The 16094-nt window shown below is 44.5% G+C and overlaps 1 protein-coding gene across 1 annotated transcript in view; it reads left to right on the forward strand.

The window, feature by feature from the left end:
* Positions 1-5981, forward strand: part of LOC143960656 (prenylcysteine oxidase 1-like) — a 41158-nt gene extending 35177 nt beyond the window's left edge. The window contains exon 6 of the mRNA XM_077469449.1: positions 730-5981. Coding sequence (XP_077325575.1) covers positions 730-1391 — 662 coding nt within the window. The 3' untranslated portion in view covers positions 1392-5981. The remainder of the gene's footprint in view (positions 1-729) is intronic.
* The last annotated feature ends 10113 nt before the right edge of the window (positions 5982-16094 follow it).

Raw genomic sequence — 16094 nt, forward strand, 5'->3', positions numbered from 1 at the left:
GTATGTTCCATGCATTATTACCACTAGCTTTTTTTTTTTTTTTTTTTTGTCAAAATCCCTCTATAAAAATCTGTTGAATTAAAAATGCTTTGAGACATTTGACAAGCCCTTGTCCCTAGTATAAGAAGCTCCATGATAGTGTTCAATAATTCTGACCTGCATAGAGCGTGATGTACTGCCCACATATTGCAGTCTGCATGATGTGCATTCTATAGCATAGACAACATTAGCGGTGCTGCAATTATTATAATTACAGATAGTGAATTATTTTCAGGAGGCACAAGCAGTAATGGTTTTATGTTTATTGATGTGTTTGTTGCAAAAACAGCAAGTTCTCAAGCCACATATATACAACCATGTCTTATTCTGACCAGAGCAAGGGTCCCAACATTAAACCTTGGAGTACACCACTAACAACCCTAGACCATTCAGAGAAAGAATCATTTACCACTACACTCTGTCTTTTAGACAGTTTTCTATCTATTTGCAAGCCTCTAGACTTTACCTTACACATAAGCACTATTGTATTGGAAATTAAACTTTTTCACTATATGATCACTATTTTACATGGATTTTAGTGGAAATTCTATGGAGATTGATTTACCCTACGTTACAACAAATTTTGGTCATTTGTATACCACAATATTTATTATATACATTAAGGTTTAGCACTGCACAATCTGATATATTTGATTATTAATATACATTTTATTTTTTTGTTCATTGCAGGAAATACAGTGAAGATGTATGAAATAAGCTATGTAACAGACACAGGCCCTGGGTTGGACTTGTATGACATTGTAGTAATCGCAACACCACTCAACAAGAAACTTAGTAACATAGAGTTTGTGGGCTTTGACCCACCAATCGAAACCTTGCCTGAACCTTACCATCAGATGGTGACCACATTTGTTCATGGACGGATCAATACTTCCTTCTTTGGATGCTCCACACCATGTCAGTTTCCATTATCAGATATATTAACTACGGAAAACCCCAAACTTTTTATCCACAGCATTTCAACCGCGTCTCCAGTTAATCCAGTACCAGAATCTGACGCATCAAAATCTGTAGGTCTCAGAGTCTGGAAAATCTTCTCTCCAGAAGTCCTAACCGATGAACAGTTGCATCAGCTGTTTGAGTCTTACTATGCAGTTAAAGCGAGAAGTTGGTTGGCTTATCCGAGATACAGCTCACCAGAGAAAATACCACCAATAAAACTTCACCGTGCAATTTATTACCTGAATGGCATTGAACGGGCAGCCAGTGCCATGGAGATGAGTGCCATCTCTGCCAAGAATGTAGCTCTTTTATCTTACCATCAGTGGTATGGAAAGGATGATCACATTGACCAGCAGGATTTAGCAGAACGTCTAAAGTCTGAGCTATAGATTTTTTTTATTTTTTTTTAAACCTACCTAACACTTAGCGCTGACTGTAGTGGAGCCAGATTCTACTCTCTTGCTGAGTCCCAACAGAGTTAAAGGGCCAGGGGATACAGAAAAAAACAGGAGCACCACACATCCAGACAGGTATGTTTATTTCCTTATAAAGCCAATGCTAATTTTGTCTTTTGAGGAAATAAACATATATTTTTGGGATCCAGGTTTACTTTCACTAGATTCTGTTGGGCCAATTTGGCTGAAACAATTTCCTTCACTACTTAATGCATCTGCTGTCAGCATTGTATGAACTGTATGTAGCATTAGAAACATACAATATACAGTGTTGTGTTCCGGCAGCAGTACGGGGACTTCCAGTCTGCTGCTGGAACAAAACTGGGTTGAGTGTTTCTCAGCCACTCACAGCCTTGTATTTTTAGCAGTGAATACAAGGCTTCCTCTGTTTGGCTGAGGTGGAGATCATAATGTCATCCGCCCACCTCTCCTCCTCGGCCTACCAGAGGAAACCTTGAAATTACTCCACAAAATAGAAGGCTTTTTGTGACTCGATTTTCTTCCGGAAACAGATAGGAATTCCCTGTACTGCTGGAACACAGCACTGTATTAATGTATGTAGCTGATGCTACATACAGTTTAGGCAGCACGGACAGCCGCAACAATTGGTAAAAGAAATAATTAATTTTATGCCAACTTGGCCTAAACAAACAAATTAAAGTGAAAGTAAACCTGGAGTTTGGCAATGGTTTGGCGCTCCCATTTGTTCTGTACGCCCGTATGAGAGTTGCCTAGCCTAGAAAAAATTTATTCTACATCATACACTCTCCTTTTTACTGTAATATCTAGCATATTTTAGATACTGTGCCTCCTATCTATATCTAAAAACATTTGGGGGTAATATATTCACAATTTTATCACTGGAAGCTAGTTGGGATTGCTAATAAGAGTATTCACCTGCTACTACAGCAGCTCTATCTCACTGGTTCAAATCCAGCAGAGTTTTGCTTGCAAGTGTCCTCTATTAGATCCTGTTCACTTCAGTGTGATTTAGGTGTGTACTTGCTACAGCTTTGTTTTCGCTTTTCGTAAAAATGTGTTTTACATAGAATTCAATTATAACGCATGCACTATGCACCGTATTTAAACTGCAAAAGTATGAAGTGGACCTAAGTGATTCTGCTGCAACTTTTAAAGATTGCTAGTGTGACATATCCCAACTGTGAGCCAAATATCTTTTTTCTTTTCTATATTTGTGCCATGGGCGTAGCATAAGGGGTTGCAGGGGTCACCATCGCATCCCACCCCTAGCTCCAGGGGGCCTCTGCAGCCTCCCGGTCATATTATATCCTCCACAAAGTCCAGCTCCGATTTGCCCTAGGGCCCCACAGCCATGCTCCAGTACTGGCCTTCCACTTTGCCTTCCACAGTCCACACCCCTCTGTTCTCATTGGCTAGGGAGAAGCTGTGAGCCATTTCCTGAATGGAGAGGAGATTGGGGTGAGAACAGCCCAGAATGGGGAAGTGTCTGTGCTGTGTGCTGGCAACATGGAATGGTAACTGAGCGCAGTGAGTTAAGAAGAGGAGAGTGCCGTCCTGTACCTGCAATGAGACTGATGTCACTGGTGAGGTAAGACACCGCTCTGTCTTCTTGTCACTACCTGGGATTCTCTGTACCCCCAGACCCGGAGATGTCCACTTACCCCACTTCCCTGACAACTGGGGAAAAGACACGCACCTCCGGGAGGTGACCTTCTCTCAACACCTGCCAACACTGCCAGAGAAACCTTCATAAATTACTAAAACAAATCCCTTAACACCTCCTGAGGGGCTGCAGGCTCTAGATTTCATGTCACATGGCTTTGCCCCCCCTAGATATAAAGCCCCCTGACCACCTCCTCCGCCCTGGATGCTATGCCCGCTGATTGAGCTTCTTTTCCAGTACAGCACTCTATACTGCTCCTCCTTCACAGGGCTGAAATCACATTCCTTTATAACACAGGCAGTCAGCCATGGATCTGCATAGGGTGTATCTGCCTACTGCAACTACACTGCCATTCCAACCAAGGGATTTCATGGGTCAGAACGGCAACATAAAAGCCAGATACACCCTGTGAAGGCTGATAGACTGTGTAAAAAATATGATTTCAGCCCTGTGCATTGGGGGGAGCTGTTTACAGTTCTAGAATTGGAAAGGAGCTCTGCCAAATGACCTGCCAAGGGTCCCTGCCCTCTGATTCTCCAGCAGTGATCCCTGTCCTCTAATGTAAGGAGGAACTGTGGGAACTCTAAACTCTTAAGCCACTTTGAGTATCTTGGCGTGCAGTGGTTGTATCTACACACACAGTGGAAGTAGTGGGGGGGGGGGGGGGCAGGTCAACTTTTGCATCGGCGCCCACAAGCTACACCTCTGATTTGTGCACTAGGGTCTAGGTAGTAATATCAAAGGGCTGGAGGCTTTTTTATTTTACTAGTGGCTAAGTGGATTAGCCACTAACAGAGAGCCAAAGGTCCAACTTGATGCTGGCATGGTGAGTTGGGGAAATCTTGGTTGCAGCCTGTTGTAAAAGACAGCAGCCTATGTCTTGCTTCTCTTGTAACTGAAAAATATTAGAGAAGGAAACCTCAAGCAGCATTATATATATATATATATATATATATAATCGCAGGTATGATGTGAAATACATTTTACATCATAGTTGAACATTGTGGTAGCTACAGATCGGCTTTAGGCTGTCCCCTCCCCAAAAAGCCTACCTTTTCCACCGGTGTGCCATGTGACGTGGGGTAAGTTATGGGAATAGGGAGGATGGGAGTGGGAGTTTTTTTTTGAGCTTTTAAAGCCATGCAAGGGCAGGATTGTGGATGACTTGAATTCAAGCCTTAAAAGGTCCTTTACTAACACTGCAAACATTGCAACGTAATCAAAGATTTCACTGCTCACAGTAATGTAACAATTTTGTTTTTATTTTTTTTAAGTGATTGCATTGTTTAGGCCATTTTCAAACTGAGGCACTGGCCGCGTTGATGGTAAAGCGCTGCCAGTTTTGGCAGCACTTTATTGCCGCTAGCGGGGCGCTTTTAACGCATGCTGCTTGCGGGACTTTTTTTTTCCTGTCCTGCAAGCGCATCGCCTCAGTGTGAAAGCACTTGGGCTTTTACACTGGGGCTGCATAAGAGGCAGTTTACAGGCGCTATTTTTAGCGCAAAAATGCCTCAGTGTGAAAGTGGCCTTTGGTGTAGAAGAATCAAAATATTTTTGGCTGGTAATGTATTTGGGAAAAAAAGCAGGGAACAAAAAAACAAAAAAAACTTTAACACCCCAGTCACACTGATTGTGACATTGGAATCGTGCTACTTCACCTGAAATAGCATGATTTCAAAGTAGTGCTACTTCAGGAGCTACTTTTAAGACATCTGTGCCACTTCATACTCGGATGTCTATGTGAGTCGCACTTGAACTTGCTAAAAGTAGCGCAGGAACTACTTTCAAAATCTGTTGGAGTCGCACCGATTTGATCACTTCCAATGCGGATAATAGCGTGCGACTTTACATGCGATTTAAAACTCTCAAATCGCCGGACAAGTCCTACCGATGTGACTGGGGTCTAAATGTATGATCCTGTGGGAAGATGCTTTTCTGCACAGTTTATATTCTTCACACAATTGAAGGATGCTATAGATGGCTTTTTTGTCTTCATAAAAACTGTTCGATAAACAGAACACTGCACATGGTGTTTATAGGAAATTTAACACTGTGCTAAGAGAAGTGTAGCCTCTGTGATCCAGTTTCAGCAGACAGCAGACTAAAGCCATGTTAGAAAAAACGCAAAACACCTCCTGCATACGAGTGTGGTGGTTTGGTACTCTATCTTCACAGTCCTCTGCTTTTTGATGGGAACCAAAGAGGTGCCACACCTTTCTGCTCTCTCAGGGCTGGGGATGCCTCTAATAGCTTACTAGAAAAACACAGAGAGAGGGTACCAGCCTAACCCATTATCCCTATAAACCATTTATGAAAAACAAGATATGTTGTGTGATATACAATGCTCATTTGAGTAAACAGCATCATAATTGCTTGATCCACCATGCATGCTCCTGTGCTTGGAAAGATACCACCTGGATCTTAACTGGCTTATGCGTTTCAAGGTAGAGGTAGTACCCTCTTCAGAACCAAACAGTTCAGATCCCTAAACATTAGCCTTTATATCCAACTAAAGATGACATGAGAGCAACATGGGTTGATTGAGGCCATCAAACAAAAGTCATTTGTGTCACATCTAGCCAGCCCCTGTAGGGGGAGGAGCTATGGGTCTCATGTCATCTTTAGTTTGCTATCAAAGGTAATGTGTAGGGCTCTGAACTGTTTGGCTCTGAGGAAGGGGGTATTGCCCTGTACTCCCCTTGAAATGCTTAAGCCAGTTGGGATCCAGGTGGTGGTTTCTCTTGCACTATTCTTTTTCAGATTTTTACTTTCAGTTGAATGTTGCCGAATCAGCTGCTGTCATGTTTCTATTTTTGTCAATACCTACTGTATCACTAATTCTCAATAAAAAAAATTATCACCATTATTTACAAAACAAATTTGAGCGATTTTATTAGACTAGAAGATTTTAAAAAACATTGATGCATGAAACGGTGTAAAATGAATCCTAGGTTTCAAGATGTACAATATATTTATGTTAAAGAAAATAGGATTTTTATAACAGCTTACCTGTAAAATCATTTTCTTTGATATACATCAGGGGACACAGAGCCATAGTAATAACTATGTGGGTTATATCGGTGTATCAGGTGGTGGACATTGGCACGCCCCTTAAGGCGTGAACTTCCCCCATATAACCCCTCCCACTACTGGGAGTCCTCAGTTTTGTAGCCAAGCAATCAAAGTGTATAAGAAGAAGAAGGGAGGGACCTCTGTGTCCCTTGATGTACATCAAAGAAAAGGATTTTTACAGGTAAGCTGTTATAAAAATCCTATTTTCTTTTCTTACATCAGGGGACACAGAGCCATAGTAATAACTATGTGGGATGTCCCATAGCAATGGCAACTGAAGAGGGGGGGACAGAATCAAGGAAACAGGAGGCCAGAGAACTCATACTGTAGCATATGCTGTAGCCAAAGGCAATATCCTCATGACCTTTAATATCAATTTGATAAAATCAGATAAATGTCTGAACCAAAGACCAAGTTGCGGTCTTACAGATCGTTTGACATGACCTGGATCGGGCTCTTGATAAAAGTTAAGGCCAGCTTCATTTCAGATCCCATATGCAGGAATCCTGCCTATTGACATACTTCCTGGGGCGCCAAACCCTGGATCCATACCAAGAAACCTATGCCTTCCAGATTCTATAGTAAGTGATTCTGGAAGCCGGCTTCCTGGGCTTAATGGGATTCAACAGTCAAACCTGTTAAACTCCTTGTCCGTAAAGTAGGATGAAATACCGAACCTTGTGCAAGAAGGTCTGGCTATAATGGCAGAGTCCAAAAGGACTTCTACTGCCATCTTTATGATCTCGATAAATTGAGATCTTCTGGGCCCCCAGAATCACCTCCTTCTGTTCCTGCTTAATCCTGAGGAGAGGGTGCGGAAGTAGCAGAGCTAGAAGAATTGCATAGATCAGTCAAAACTGATCCCCTGAGAAGACTAATGCGTCTGTTCCACCTGCTAGCGGACCCCTTGTTTGACATAAAGTTATTAAGACATTGCTAGGAAAATGTCGGGGTGAAGAGATTATTCTCCCGGAAATAATTGGCGTCTCAAGTAGGATGCCTGAAAAATTAGAATTGCCAATAGGCAAGGCGTGTTGTGTTCTGCCAAAGCTAGAACATTATTCACCTCCTTTTTGGGCTGCATGACTTCTCGTGCCTCCCCTGGTGATTGATATAAGCCACCGCCGTGGCCCTGTCAGGCTGAATCCTGTCAGGACAGTCCCGTAGTCTGACCGCCAAGATTCTATGGCCTAATGTACTGCCTGAAACTTCCAAAAAAGTTGATAGGCAAGGTCCTCTAACCTGGACCATCTCCTCTGGACAGAATCTTCTTCCAGGGCTGCTCCCCAGCCTAGAAGGCTGGCATCGGTTGTTAACACCTTGCAGGATAAAGATTTTCCCTCCTGCTGGATAACAACCACCAATTTAGGCTCTGACCTATGTTGGGAGCCAAGCGTATTGGAAACAAGGCCTGAATCTTTTTTTATTCCAGACCGACAGGATGGTGTCTTGAAGCAGTCTTTGAATAATACTGCGAGTAAGAGACGGCCCTGAAGGAGGCCACCATTTCCCCTAAAAATCTGCAGCTGAATTAAGGAATTTTCCTTTATCCTGATAAGTTGAATTAGTCCTACAATGGAACTGATTCACCTCTGGGGTAAGAATAACTTCTTCTGTATGGTATCTATAACCAGCCCCCAAGTAACCTCCTTGATGGTTTTAAGGAGAATCTTCCTAGGCTGAGAATCCAACCTAGAGATTTCAGATATCTACAGCTGAGATCAGACTCTGGTTTTAGACCTGAGACTGAATGATCTATTAAAAGTAGATCTTCTAATAGGCTAGGACCGTTATGCCTTGAGCCCTTAACCTGGCTAAAGGAGGTGCCAGAATCTTTCTGAACACTTTTGGTGCTGTGGCTAAACCGAATGGCAGTGCCACGATTGAAAAATGTTATATTTCAAAACGTAGAAATTTCTGGTAAGTGGGAAACTTTGGCATATGGAGATATGCAACTCCCCTCTTTGCAGGATGGACACAGCCAATCGAATTGTGAAAGGATCGGATTTGTTAAAGTGCCAATTGAGATCTAGAATGGGTCTTACCTCTCTGTTTGGCTCTGGGACCTTAAAAGGTTTGCGGCAAAAAAAACCCTGTTCCACTAAGGGAATCTCTGATATCACCGACTGGGATAACAGCTGATCCAGAGGCCAGAAAGAGAGACTTCTCTACTTTTTTTTTTTTTCCTGGAACTCTAGGAACATTCTTTGAGGAGACGGACACTCTTGCATAAAGACTGCCACATCATCAGCCCCAATGACCCCACAGGCAGCACCCAAACAGGATCCAAACCCCAGACCCTCAGATCAAAAGCCGACTGGGCCATCTGGGCTTTTGAAACTCTAGATGTAACCTAGAGAAAAAAAAATCGCAGAAATCCCTCTGCTCTTAACATTGTTCCTGCCAGACTGAGAATCGCAGGACCTTTCCCCTCACCCAAACGAGTCGGGGTGCTCCTTCATGAGATGGCCTTAGCATTCTGCTTCATGGGCTTTCTGCCCCCAAGATCCTGGTGCTGCCCCTGGGAACTTTCTCCTGAACCTGACGATTGAGACCGTCTGACTTTAACGTCAGTGCATTATCCACTGGACATGTGAGACTCTGCTCACTGAGGTGATTGCAGCATTAATAGCTGGAACCCCCCCATTTCTTTCATAGAAATGTTCTCATTCCGGATACATAGCTATGCATGAATAAGAAAAACATCCCCAGGTGGGGGAGGTTAAAATTAACCCTATTAGAGGTAGATACCTCAAGAGCCTGTGCGGGCAACAAAAGTGTTAAGTAAGGGAGTAGACAAACACCCGACTCGTGCGACTACTCCCTCCCTGTTAGGATCCCCCGAAGAGGAAAAATAAGTATCTTCCAATATTTGGGAAGATCTACCTGATCCTCAGCCTCCTGCACCTCAACAAAAGGGCCCAGAGGACTAGATGGGAATCTGCTATGTTTAGTCCTTTTATGGAGAGACATCATAGCAACAATCTTTTAAATGGTAGAAGAAAAAAACCTGTTTGTATGAAATACACAGGGACAGAAGTGTTCTACCCTTGACGGCTCATCTGACAGGCCGTACTTTTAGTACAATGTTGTCAAAAGGGAAATGCCTGAGTCACCAAACCTGACCAGCAACCACTCTGCTCTGTCCCTCCACCACCAGGCAGCAGCTTCTGTTGCAGAGCTCTAAACTACTTACTATACGTGTGGCCGGTGTCTGATGCCATTTAGCCGCGCCCCCGCATGAAAACACCCCCTGCTTCCTCTTTCAAACAGGAAAGCGAATCTCCTGCGCGAGCGCCGGCATCATGGCAGGCAGCGGCAGGGGGGGGGGGGGTAAATCCTCAGCTCAGCGAGCAGCCGTGACTTGCCCAAAAAAACATTTTTTTTTTAAAGAAAAAGAGGCAGCTGGTTGGCATTCAAATAGACCAAAATCACCAATCTGGGGGCCCAGAAAGTGATCAGACCCCCCTTCTTGCCTGAGGGTCTGAGCTGGCTTGAACGGAGAGGAGAGTGGAGCTTCTGCTGTTTCCAGCGTCAGAATGGTGAGTGCTCAATACAGCCTCCAGTGGTGACACATAGACATGACATGACAACACAATACATGGAAGGAGAGATTCCTGAGAAAATCTCCCCTACCTTATCCTCGCAAGCAGGGTTTATCAGAGATAAAAAAAAAAACAATCTTTGCCCTTCACGATAGGCTCCAAGACCTTTAAAAGGAAACCTTCAGGAACCAGGGAACACTCAGGTTATCCCACAATCCTGGACCTGCGAGAAGACCCTGCCAGTAAACTTTTATTGGCCTTACTACCAAAAAGTACTGGATCCCAGGGCCCAGCTCTTAAAGCATTCGCAAGCAAAACCTTGTGTCTTCGGATGACGAGGCCCAGGTACCATTCATTTAGTCCATTACAGAGACATCAGAACGGATCCGGTCAGGATGGCTGGCTCTCAAAGAATTACTGCCCGTGGAGCTCAGTACACACATCCTTACACGTGCGCCAACACCTTAGACACTGGCAAAAAAACAGAGGACTCCCAGTAGTGGGAAGGGTTATATGGGGGAAGTTCACGCCTTAAGGGGCATGCCAGTGTCCAGCACCTGATACGCCGATATAACCCACATAGTTATTACTATGGCTCTGTGTCCCCTGATACAAGAAAAGAAATGTGTCCGCCTTCTGCAATCCCCACTACAGCAGCACTTGAACTAGGGAGGAGCAGGGAATATGCTTACAGGAAAGATTACTTCATTCATTTTCTTCAGCTCCTTCATTGTCTAATTACAGGTTAGGGTGGATAATGGGCCTGGTTGTGTGGTGTAACAGCACTATAATCTATAGGGTCATTCAGGACCTGGCAGTGCTGTGCCACAGGTGTCTGGGTGACAAGATCTCTGCAAAGTAGGGATTTGCAAGTCTGCCCAGGTTCACTTTGCAAGGGGGTGTTGTCAGATTCTGCTTGGAATCTGTGAAACTCAATCCTGACAGAGAACCCCATTGAAATCTATAAGGGGGTGCAATTTTAACCACTTTCAGACTGGACCATTTTGCTTGCTTAAGACCAGACCACTTTTTGCAATTCGGCACTGCGTCGCTTTAACTGACAATTGCGCGGTCGTGCGAAGTGGCTCCCAAACAAAATTGATGTCCTTTTTTCCCACAAATAGAGCTTTGTTTTGGTGGTATTTGATCAACTCTGCGTTTTTTATTTTTTGCGCTATAACAAAAATAGAGCGACAATTTTGAAAAAAAAACGCATTATTTTTTACTTTTTGTTATAATAAATATCCCCCAAAAATATATAAAAAAAAATTGTTCCCTCAGTTTAGGCCGATACGTAATCTTCTACATATTTTTGGTAAAAAAATAAATAAATAAAAAATAAGCGATTATTGATTAATTTACGCAAAAGTTATAGCGTTTACAAAATAGGGGATAGTTTTATGGCATTTTTATTGTGACTGCGACATTATGGCAGAAACATCAGACATTTTTGACACATTTTTGGGACCATTGTCATTTATACAGCAATCACTGCTATACAAATGCAGTGATTCCTGTGTAAATGACACTGGCAGTGAAGGGGTTAACCAGTGGGTGGCAGTGTAGGGGTTAAGTGTTCCTAGGGGCGTGTTACTAACTGTGGGGGGCTGGGCTTTGTTTTAGTGAACACTGATCTCTGCTCCAATCACATGGAGCAGAGATCAGCGTCACTTGTTGCTAGGCAGAACAAGGAGATGCTGTTTACAACAGTATGGCCGCAGCGATCGAGTCCGCGGGACCTGCGACCGGACTCACGGGGGTCCCGACCAGCACGTGAGCACGCACCCGCTGGCACGCTCGTGATGGCAGGGCGGCATTTAAAACTGGACGTACCTGTACGCCAATATGCCTGCCCATGCCATTTTGCCAACGTACATCGGCGTGCGCCGGTCGGGAAGTGGTTAATGCTAAATTCTAGCCATTTTCAAGGCCAATAGACATGGGGAGCTAGACACTACCATTGGTGACATTTAACAAAGCAAGAGAAAAGTTTTGCCATACAGTGGAGAGAGTGATCTTTTTAATGTGACTCTCTATCAGGTGGTTAGGAAGAGGTAAAAATCATATGGTTGAGCTCCCTCCTATTAAGGCCTACCATACAGCTGGAAGTGGCCGTTCACATGCTGGCAAACTTAAACCCACATTAGTCCTTTTAAAAATTACCATTCGGCAAAAACAAAATAAAATCAGGCATTCAGGAAGCAGCAGGATCACCTCCCGATTGCATGACAGAAGCTGCTTAGCCCCACCCTGAAGAAGGGATCTGCCTTGGATCACTTTTCAGAGAATCAGCAAATGTGAGCTTAGTCTAAGGGCAACAGGAAGAACACCAGTCCTTTAAATTACATGATTGGGAGATGCCTTTCAACTGTATGTGGTGTTAATGTAACAGTACAATTTTCAGTGACCCATATTCTGGCATCACATGTTATGGATGTGTAATTGATTTTTAATAAATTAATTAATTGGTGTTGGCATTCAGTCATCCTGGCACCATGGTTGATATGGTGTCAGGATGATTGAAGCGCTTTATTTCTATTATTACATTGTAATATAAAATTAAATAGTTCAACTCACCATAATGCAGAATCAGTGGGAGCCCTGAGTGTGTCACGTGCCACTGTCACCTGCCACCAGATGTAGCTCGTCACGCTGCTTGCCACCAGATGCAGAATGTCACTTGCCACGTCTCTGCCACCAGATCTGGTTTGTCACTTGCCACGCTGCCTGCCACCAGATGCAGTTTGTCATTTGTCATGCTGCCTGCCACCAAATGCAGTTTGTTACTTGCCACACTGCCTGCCACCAGATGTGGTTTGTCACTTGCCACGCTGCCTACCACCAGATGAGGAGGTCACTTGCCATGTTACCACAGTCACAGCATTGGTGGCAGAGGAGGCCCACGGTATGATATCAAAAGAGCCGTTTTTTCGGCGTAGGGCTTTCCCTTTAACTCCATACCAGGTGATGGGGCCAGCCACGCTTCCTTCGCTGGTCCTGTCTACCTGGAGCCGCGTTCAAAATGAACGGATTTTCTTCCATGTGTGTGGGCAAGTCCGTTAATTTCAAAAGTACGGCGGATAGTCCGGCGGACTAAGTCCGCCGCAAAAGTACCGTGTGTGGGCAGGTCCGCTCGTTCGGTTTGTCCGCCAGACTAAGTCCATTTAGGGTGGGACAACAGCCTGTAAGACTTTCCTTCAGAAAACCTACTCCCCAGCCATCAGCAAGTCTAACCTATAATGACGGGCAAAGGCTGTCAGACTCATCCATGTAGCTGCCTTACAGATTTGTTCGGGGGTGGCACCAGCTTTTTCTGCCAAACTCACTGCCAAAGCTCTTGTGGAATGAACCCGAATACCAACTGGACTCTGCTGGCCTGTAAGTGAATAAGCCTCTCATATAGCCACTCTCAACCATCTGGCATAGGTTCCTCTGGTAGCTTGTCTTCCTTTTTTACTACCAGGAAATGAAACAAATAATGCGTCTGAATGCTTAAAGTCCTTAGTGGCTTCCAGATAACATAAGACTGCTCTTTTAACATCCAATGTATGTAATTCTTCTTCCTTCTTACCCGATGGATTAGAGCAAAACGTAGGAAGAATCATCTCTTGAGCTCGATTATGGAAAGAAGCAACCTTCGGCAAAAAATTTGAATCCGTCTTCAGAACAATTTGGTCTGAAAAAAAAAGCTCCCTGATTGACAAGGCTTGCAGCTCACTAATTCTTCGAGCTATTATAGTCACTAAAAAAAACAGTTTTCAAAGTAATCAGTTTCAGGGAGGTTAAACTAATGGGTTTGAAAGGTTCCCAGGTTCCTACAGGGCCTGTAGAACAACTGATAAGTCCCATTTTGGACAGCTTCTGATCACTATTGGTCTGGACTGGGTGAGGGCTTTAAAGAATCTGATCACTAGGGGTTCTGATGAGATAGATTTTTGCAAAAAATACCCCCAGTGTGGCAACTTGAACTTTGAGGGTACTGACAGCTAGGCCCTTGTCAGCTCCTTCTTACAGGAACCAAGGATAGAAGAAATCTCTATTAAGGATCTGCCGGATGCTGTGCAGTAGTAGTTTAAAATTTTCCAGACTTTGGAATAAATTGCTCTGGTAACATTCTTTCTGCTATATACAAGGGTAGCAACCAACCTATCCGAAAATTATTTTCTCCTCAAAAGCTGCTCCTCAGAAGCCAAGCCGTGAGTTTTAGCTTTGCTACGTCCGGTGAAGCAGGGGACCTTGTATCAGCAGCAGTGGCGGCTTGTGTTCAAAATATTTGGGGGGGGGGCAAACAAACTGAAAAATTCTGAAAAAAACCCCATCAATTGCAGCCTCACTGTGCCCAAAAGCCACCACTGTGTCCATCGAATGCTGCCACTGGGCCCCCCTGCCCGCCACTTACCCTGTCTCATTGGGGCAGCGGGTGATGGCGGCAGGTGGTATCCTCCATGCTCCCTCCTCCATGTCCTCGATGTCTTCTCCCATCCTCTCCTATGATTGGATGCCTGATAGGCATCCGATCACAGCACCTGTCATTTCAGCCAATCAGGTAACAGACCTGAGCACCTGATTGGCTGAGAGGCGGTTCAGAGTTAGGAAATTATATATTTTCATTTGCTTTTCTAACATAGCTGGGTGAACTGCGAGCCCCAAGAATGGTGTTCGCTGTTTACCTTTTGATGCCTATTAGAGCCTATGGCTCTAATCAGGTGCTTAAACTCCCCCCCCCTCTAAGTCAGGTGCCCCGAAAAGGGGCCAGGTGCCCGAATAGAGGGTGACAGCGGATGTCATGGATAGATTCATGCAATGCATGGATCTATCTATTGGTGATAGAGGTGGTGGCTGGAGAGAGGGGACAGCGCCCGTGCGCCCTTATGGACACACTGCCTCTGATCAGCAGGTCTTGTCTCAACAAAAGGTGCCAATACGGTTCGAGTTGCATCTGTAGAAGGGATGAAAACCAAGCCCTCTTGGGCCAGAAGGGAGTGATGAGGATTACTGTCGTATCCTCTTTCTGTATTTTTGTTATGACCTGAGGGATAAGCTGAAAAGGGGGAAAAGCGTAGCAGAGGCAAAATTTCCAACTATGCGCCAGAGCTTCTACCCCCAGGGATGACTCATTTCTGTTCAGGGAGAAGGAGAGACACCTGTGTATTTTCCTGAGTCGCAAAGATATCCACTCTTGGCCACCCCCATTTCTTCATGATCATCTGGGTCCAATCACCACTCCACTTCGTATACCTGGTTTCTGCTGAGGATCTCTGCTACCCTGTTTAGAGTCCCCTTTAGGTGGGCCGCAGACAAGGATAGAGTATGGAGCTTTGCCCATCTTAGAATGTTTCCTGCTAGGCACTGAAGAACTCTGCTTCTGGTGCCCCGCTGTTTATGTAGGCCACCGCCATGGCATTGTCTGACAGGATCTGTATATGCAGTCCCTGAACTTATTTGGCAAACATCAGTAAGGCCATATCTATTGCCTTTAGTTGCCTCCAATTTGAGGACCTTACTGCTTCTCTTGTGGACCACAAGCCTGAGCCCACAGACTGCCCATGTGAGCCCCCCAACCCCAGGAGCTGGCATCCATTGTTAATCTTACTTGGATTGGGAAGGACCATAACAGACCTGCTGAATACCTTGTCTGGTCCTTCCACTATCAAAGACTCCTTTTAACCATGGTGGGGACCTTCACTAGCGAGTCCAGTGAATCTTGCTGGTGATCTCAGGTTTTTAACCAAAATAACTTTGCAGAGGTCTGAAGTGGAGCCTTGCCCATTGAATTGCCAGTATGGAAGAGGTCAGGGTTCCCAATGCTGACATGATTTTCCTGATGGACAGGAGCTGACTGGACTGCAACGATGACACCACATCCACCAACTTTTTCTGTTTTTCTTCTGGAAGAAAAATCTTTTGCTCCACTGAGTTGATGCAGAAACCCATGAATAACACCTCCTGTGAGGGAATCAGATTCAACTTTTGGAGGTTTAAGACACATCCTATGGATTCTAGGTGAGCACGAGCTCTGTCCAAGTTCTTCTGAACCACTACTTCGGTTTGAGTGAAAAAACAGCAGGTCATACAGATAAGGAATCACAGAGATTCCTTCTAGACGCAAAGGTGCCAGCACTTCGGCCATTACCTTCGTGAACACTCTTGGGGATGATGACAGGCCAAATGGGAGTGCCCTGAACTGCAGTACCACCTTCTTCCCTTCTTTCAATGCCAACCTCAGATACTTCTGGGACCCTGCAGCAATGGGTATGTGGAGGTAGACATCCTGTAAATCTATTGATGCCATGTAGCACCCTTGGTTCAGGAGGTTTTTTACTGAGAAAATGGAATCCAGCCAAAATCTTCTGTATTCTACCGATCGCTTTAGCA

The sequence above is a fragment of the Lithobates pipiens genome, unplaced genomic scaffold (assembly GCF_037356315.1).
Source record: "Lithobates pipiens isolate NorthernLeopardFrog02 unplaced genomic scaffold, aLitPip1_a1.2 Scaffold_8, whole genome shotgun sequence".
NCBI lineage: Eukaryota > Metazoa > Chordata > Amphibia > Anura > Ranidae > Lithobates > Lithobates pipiens.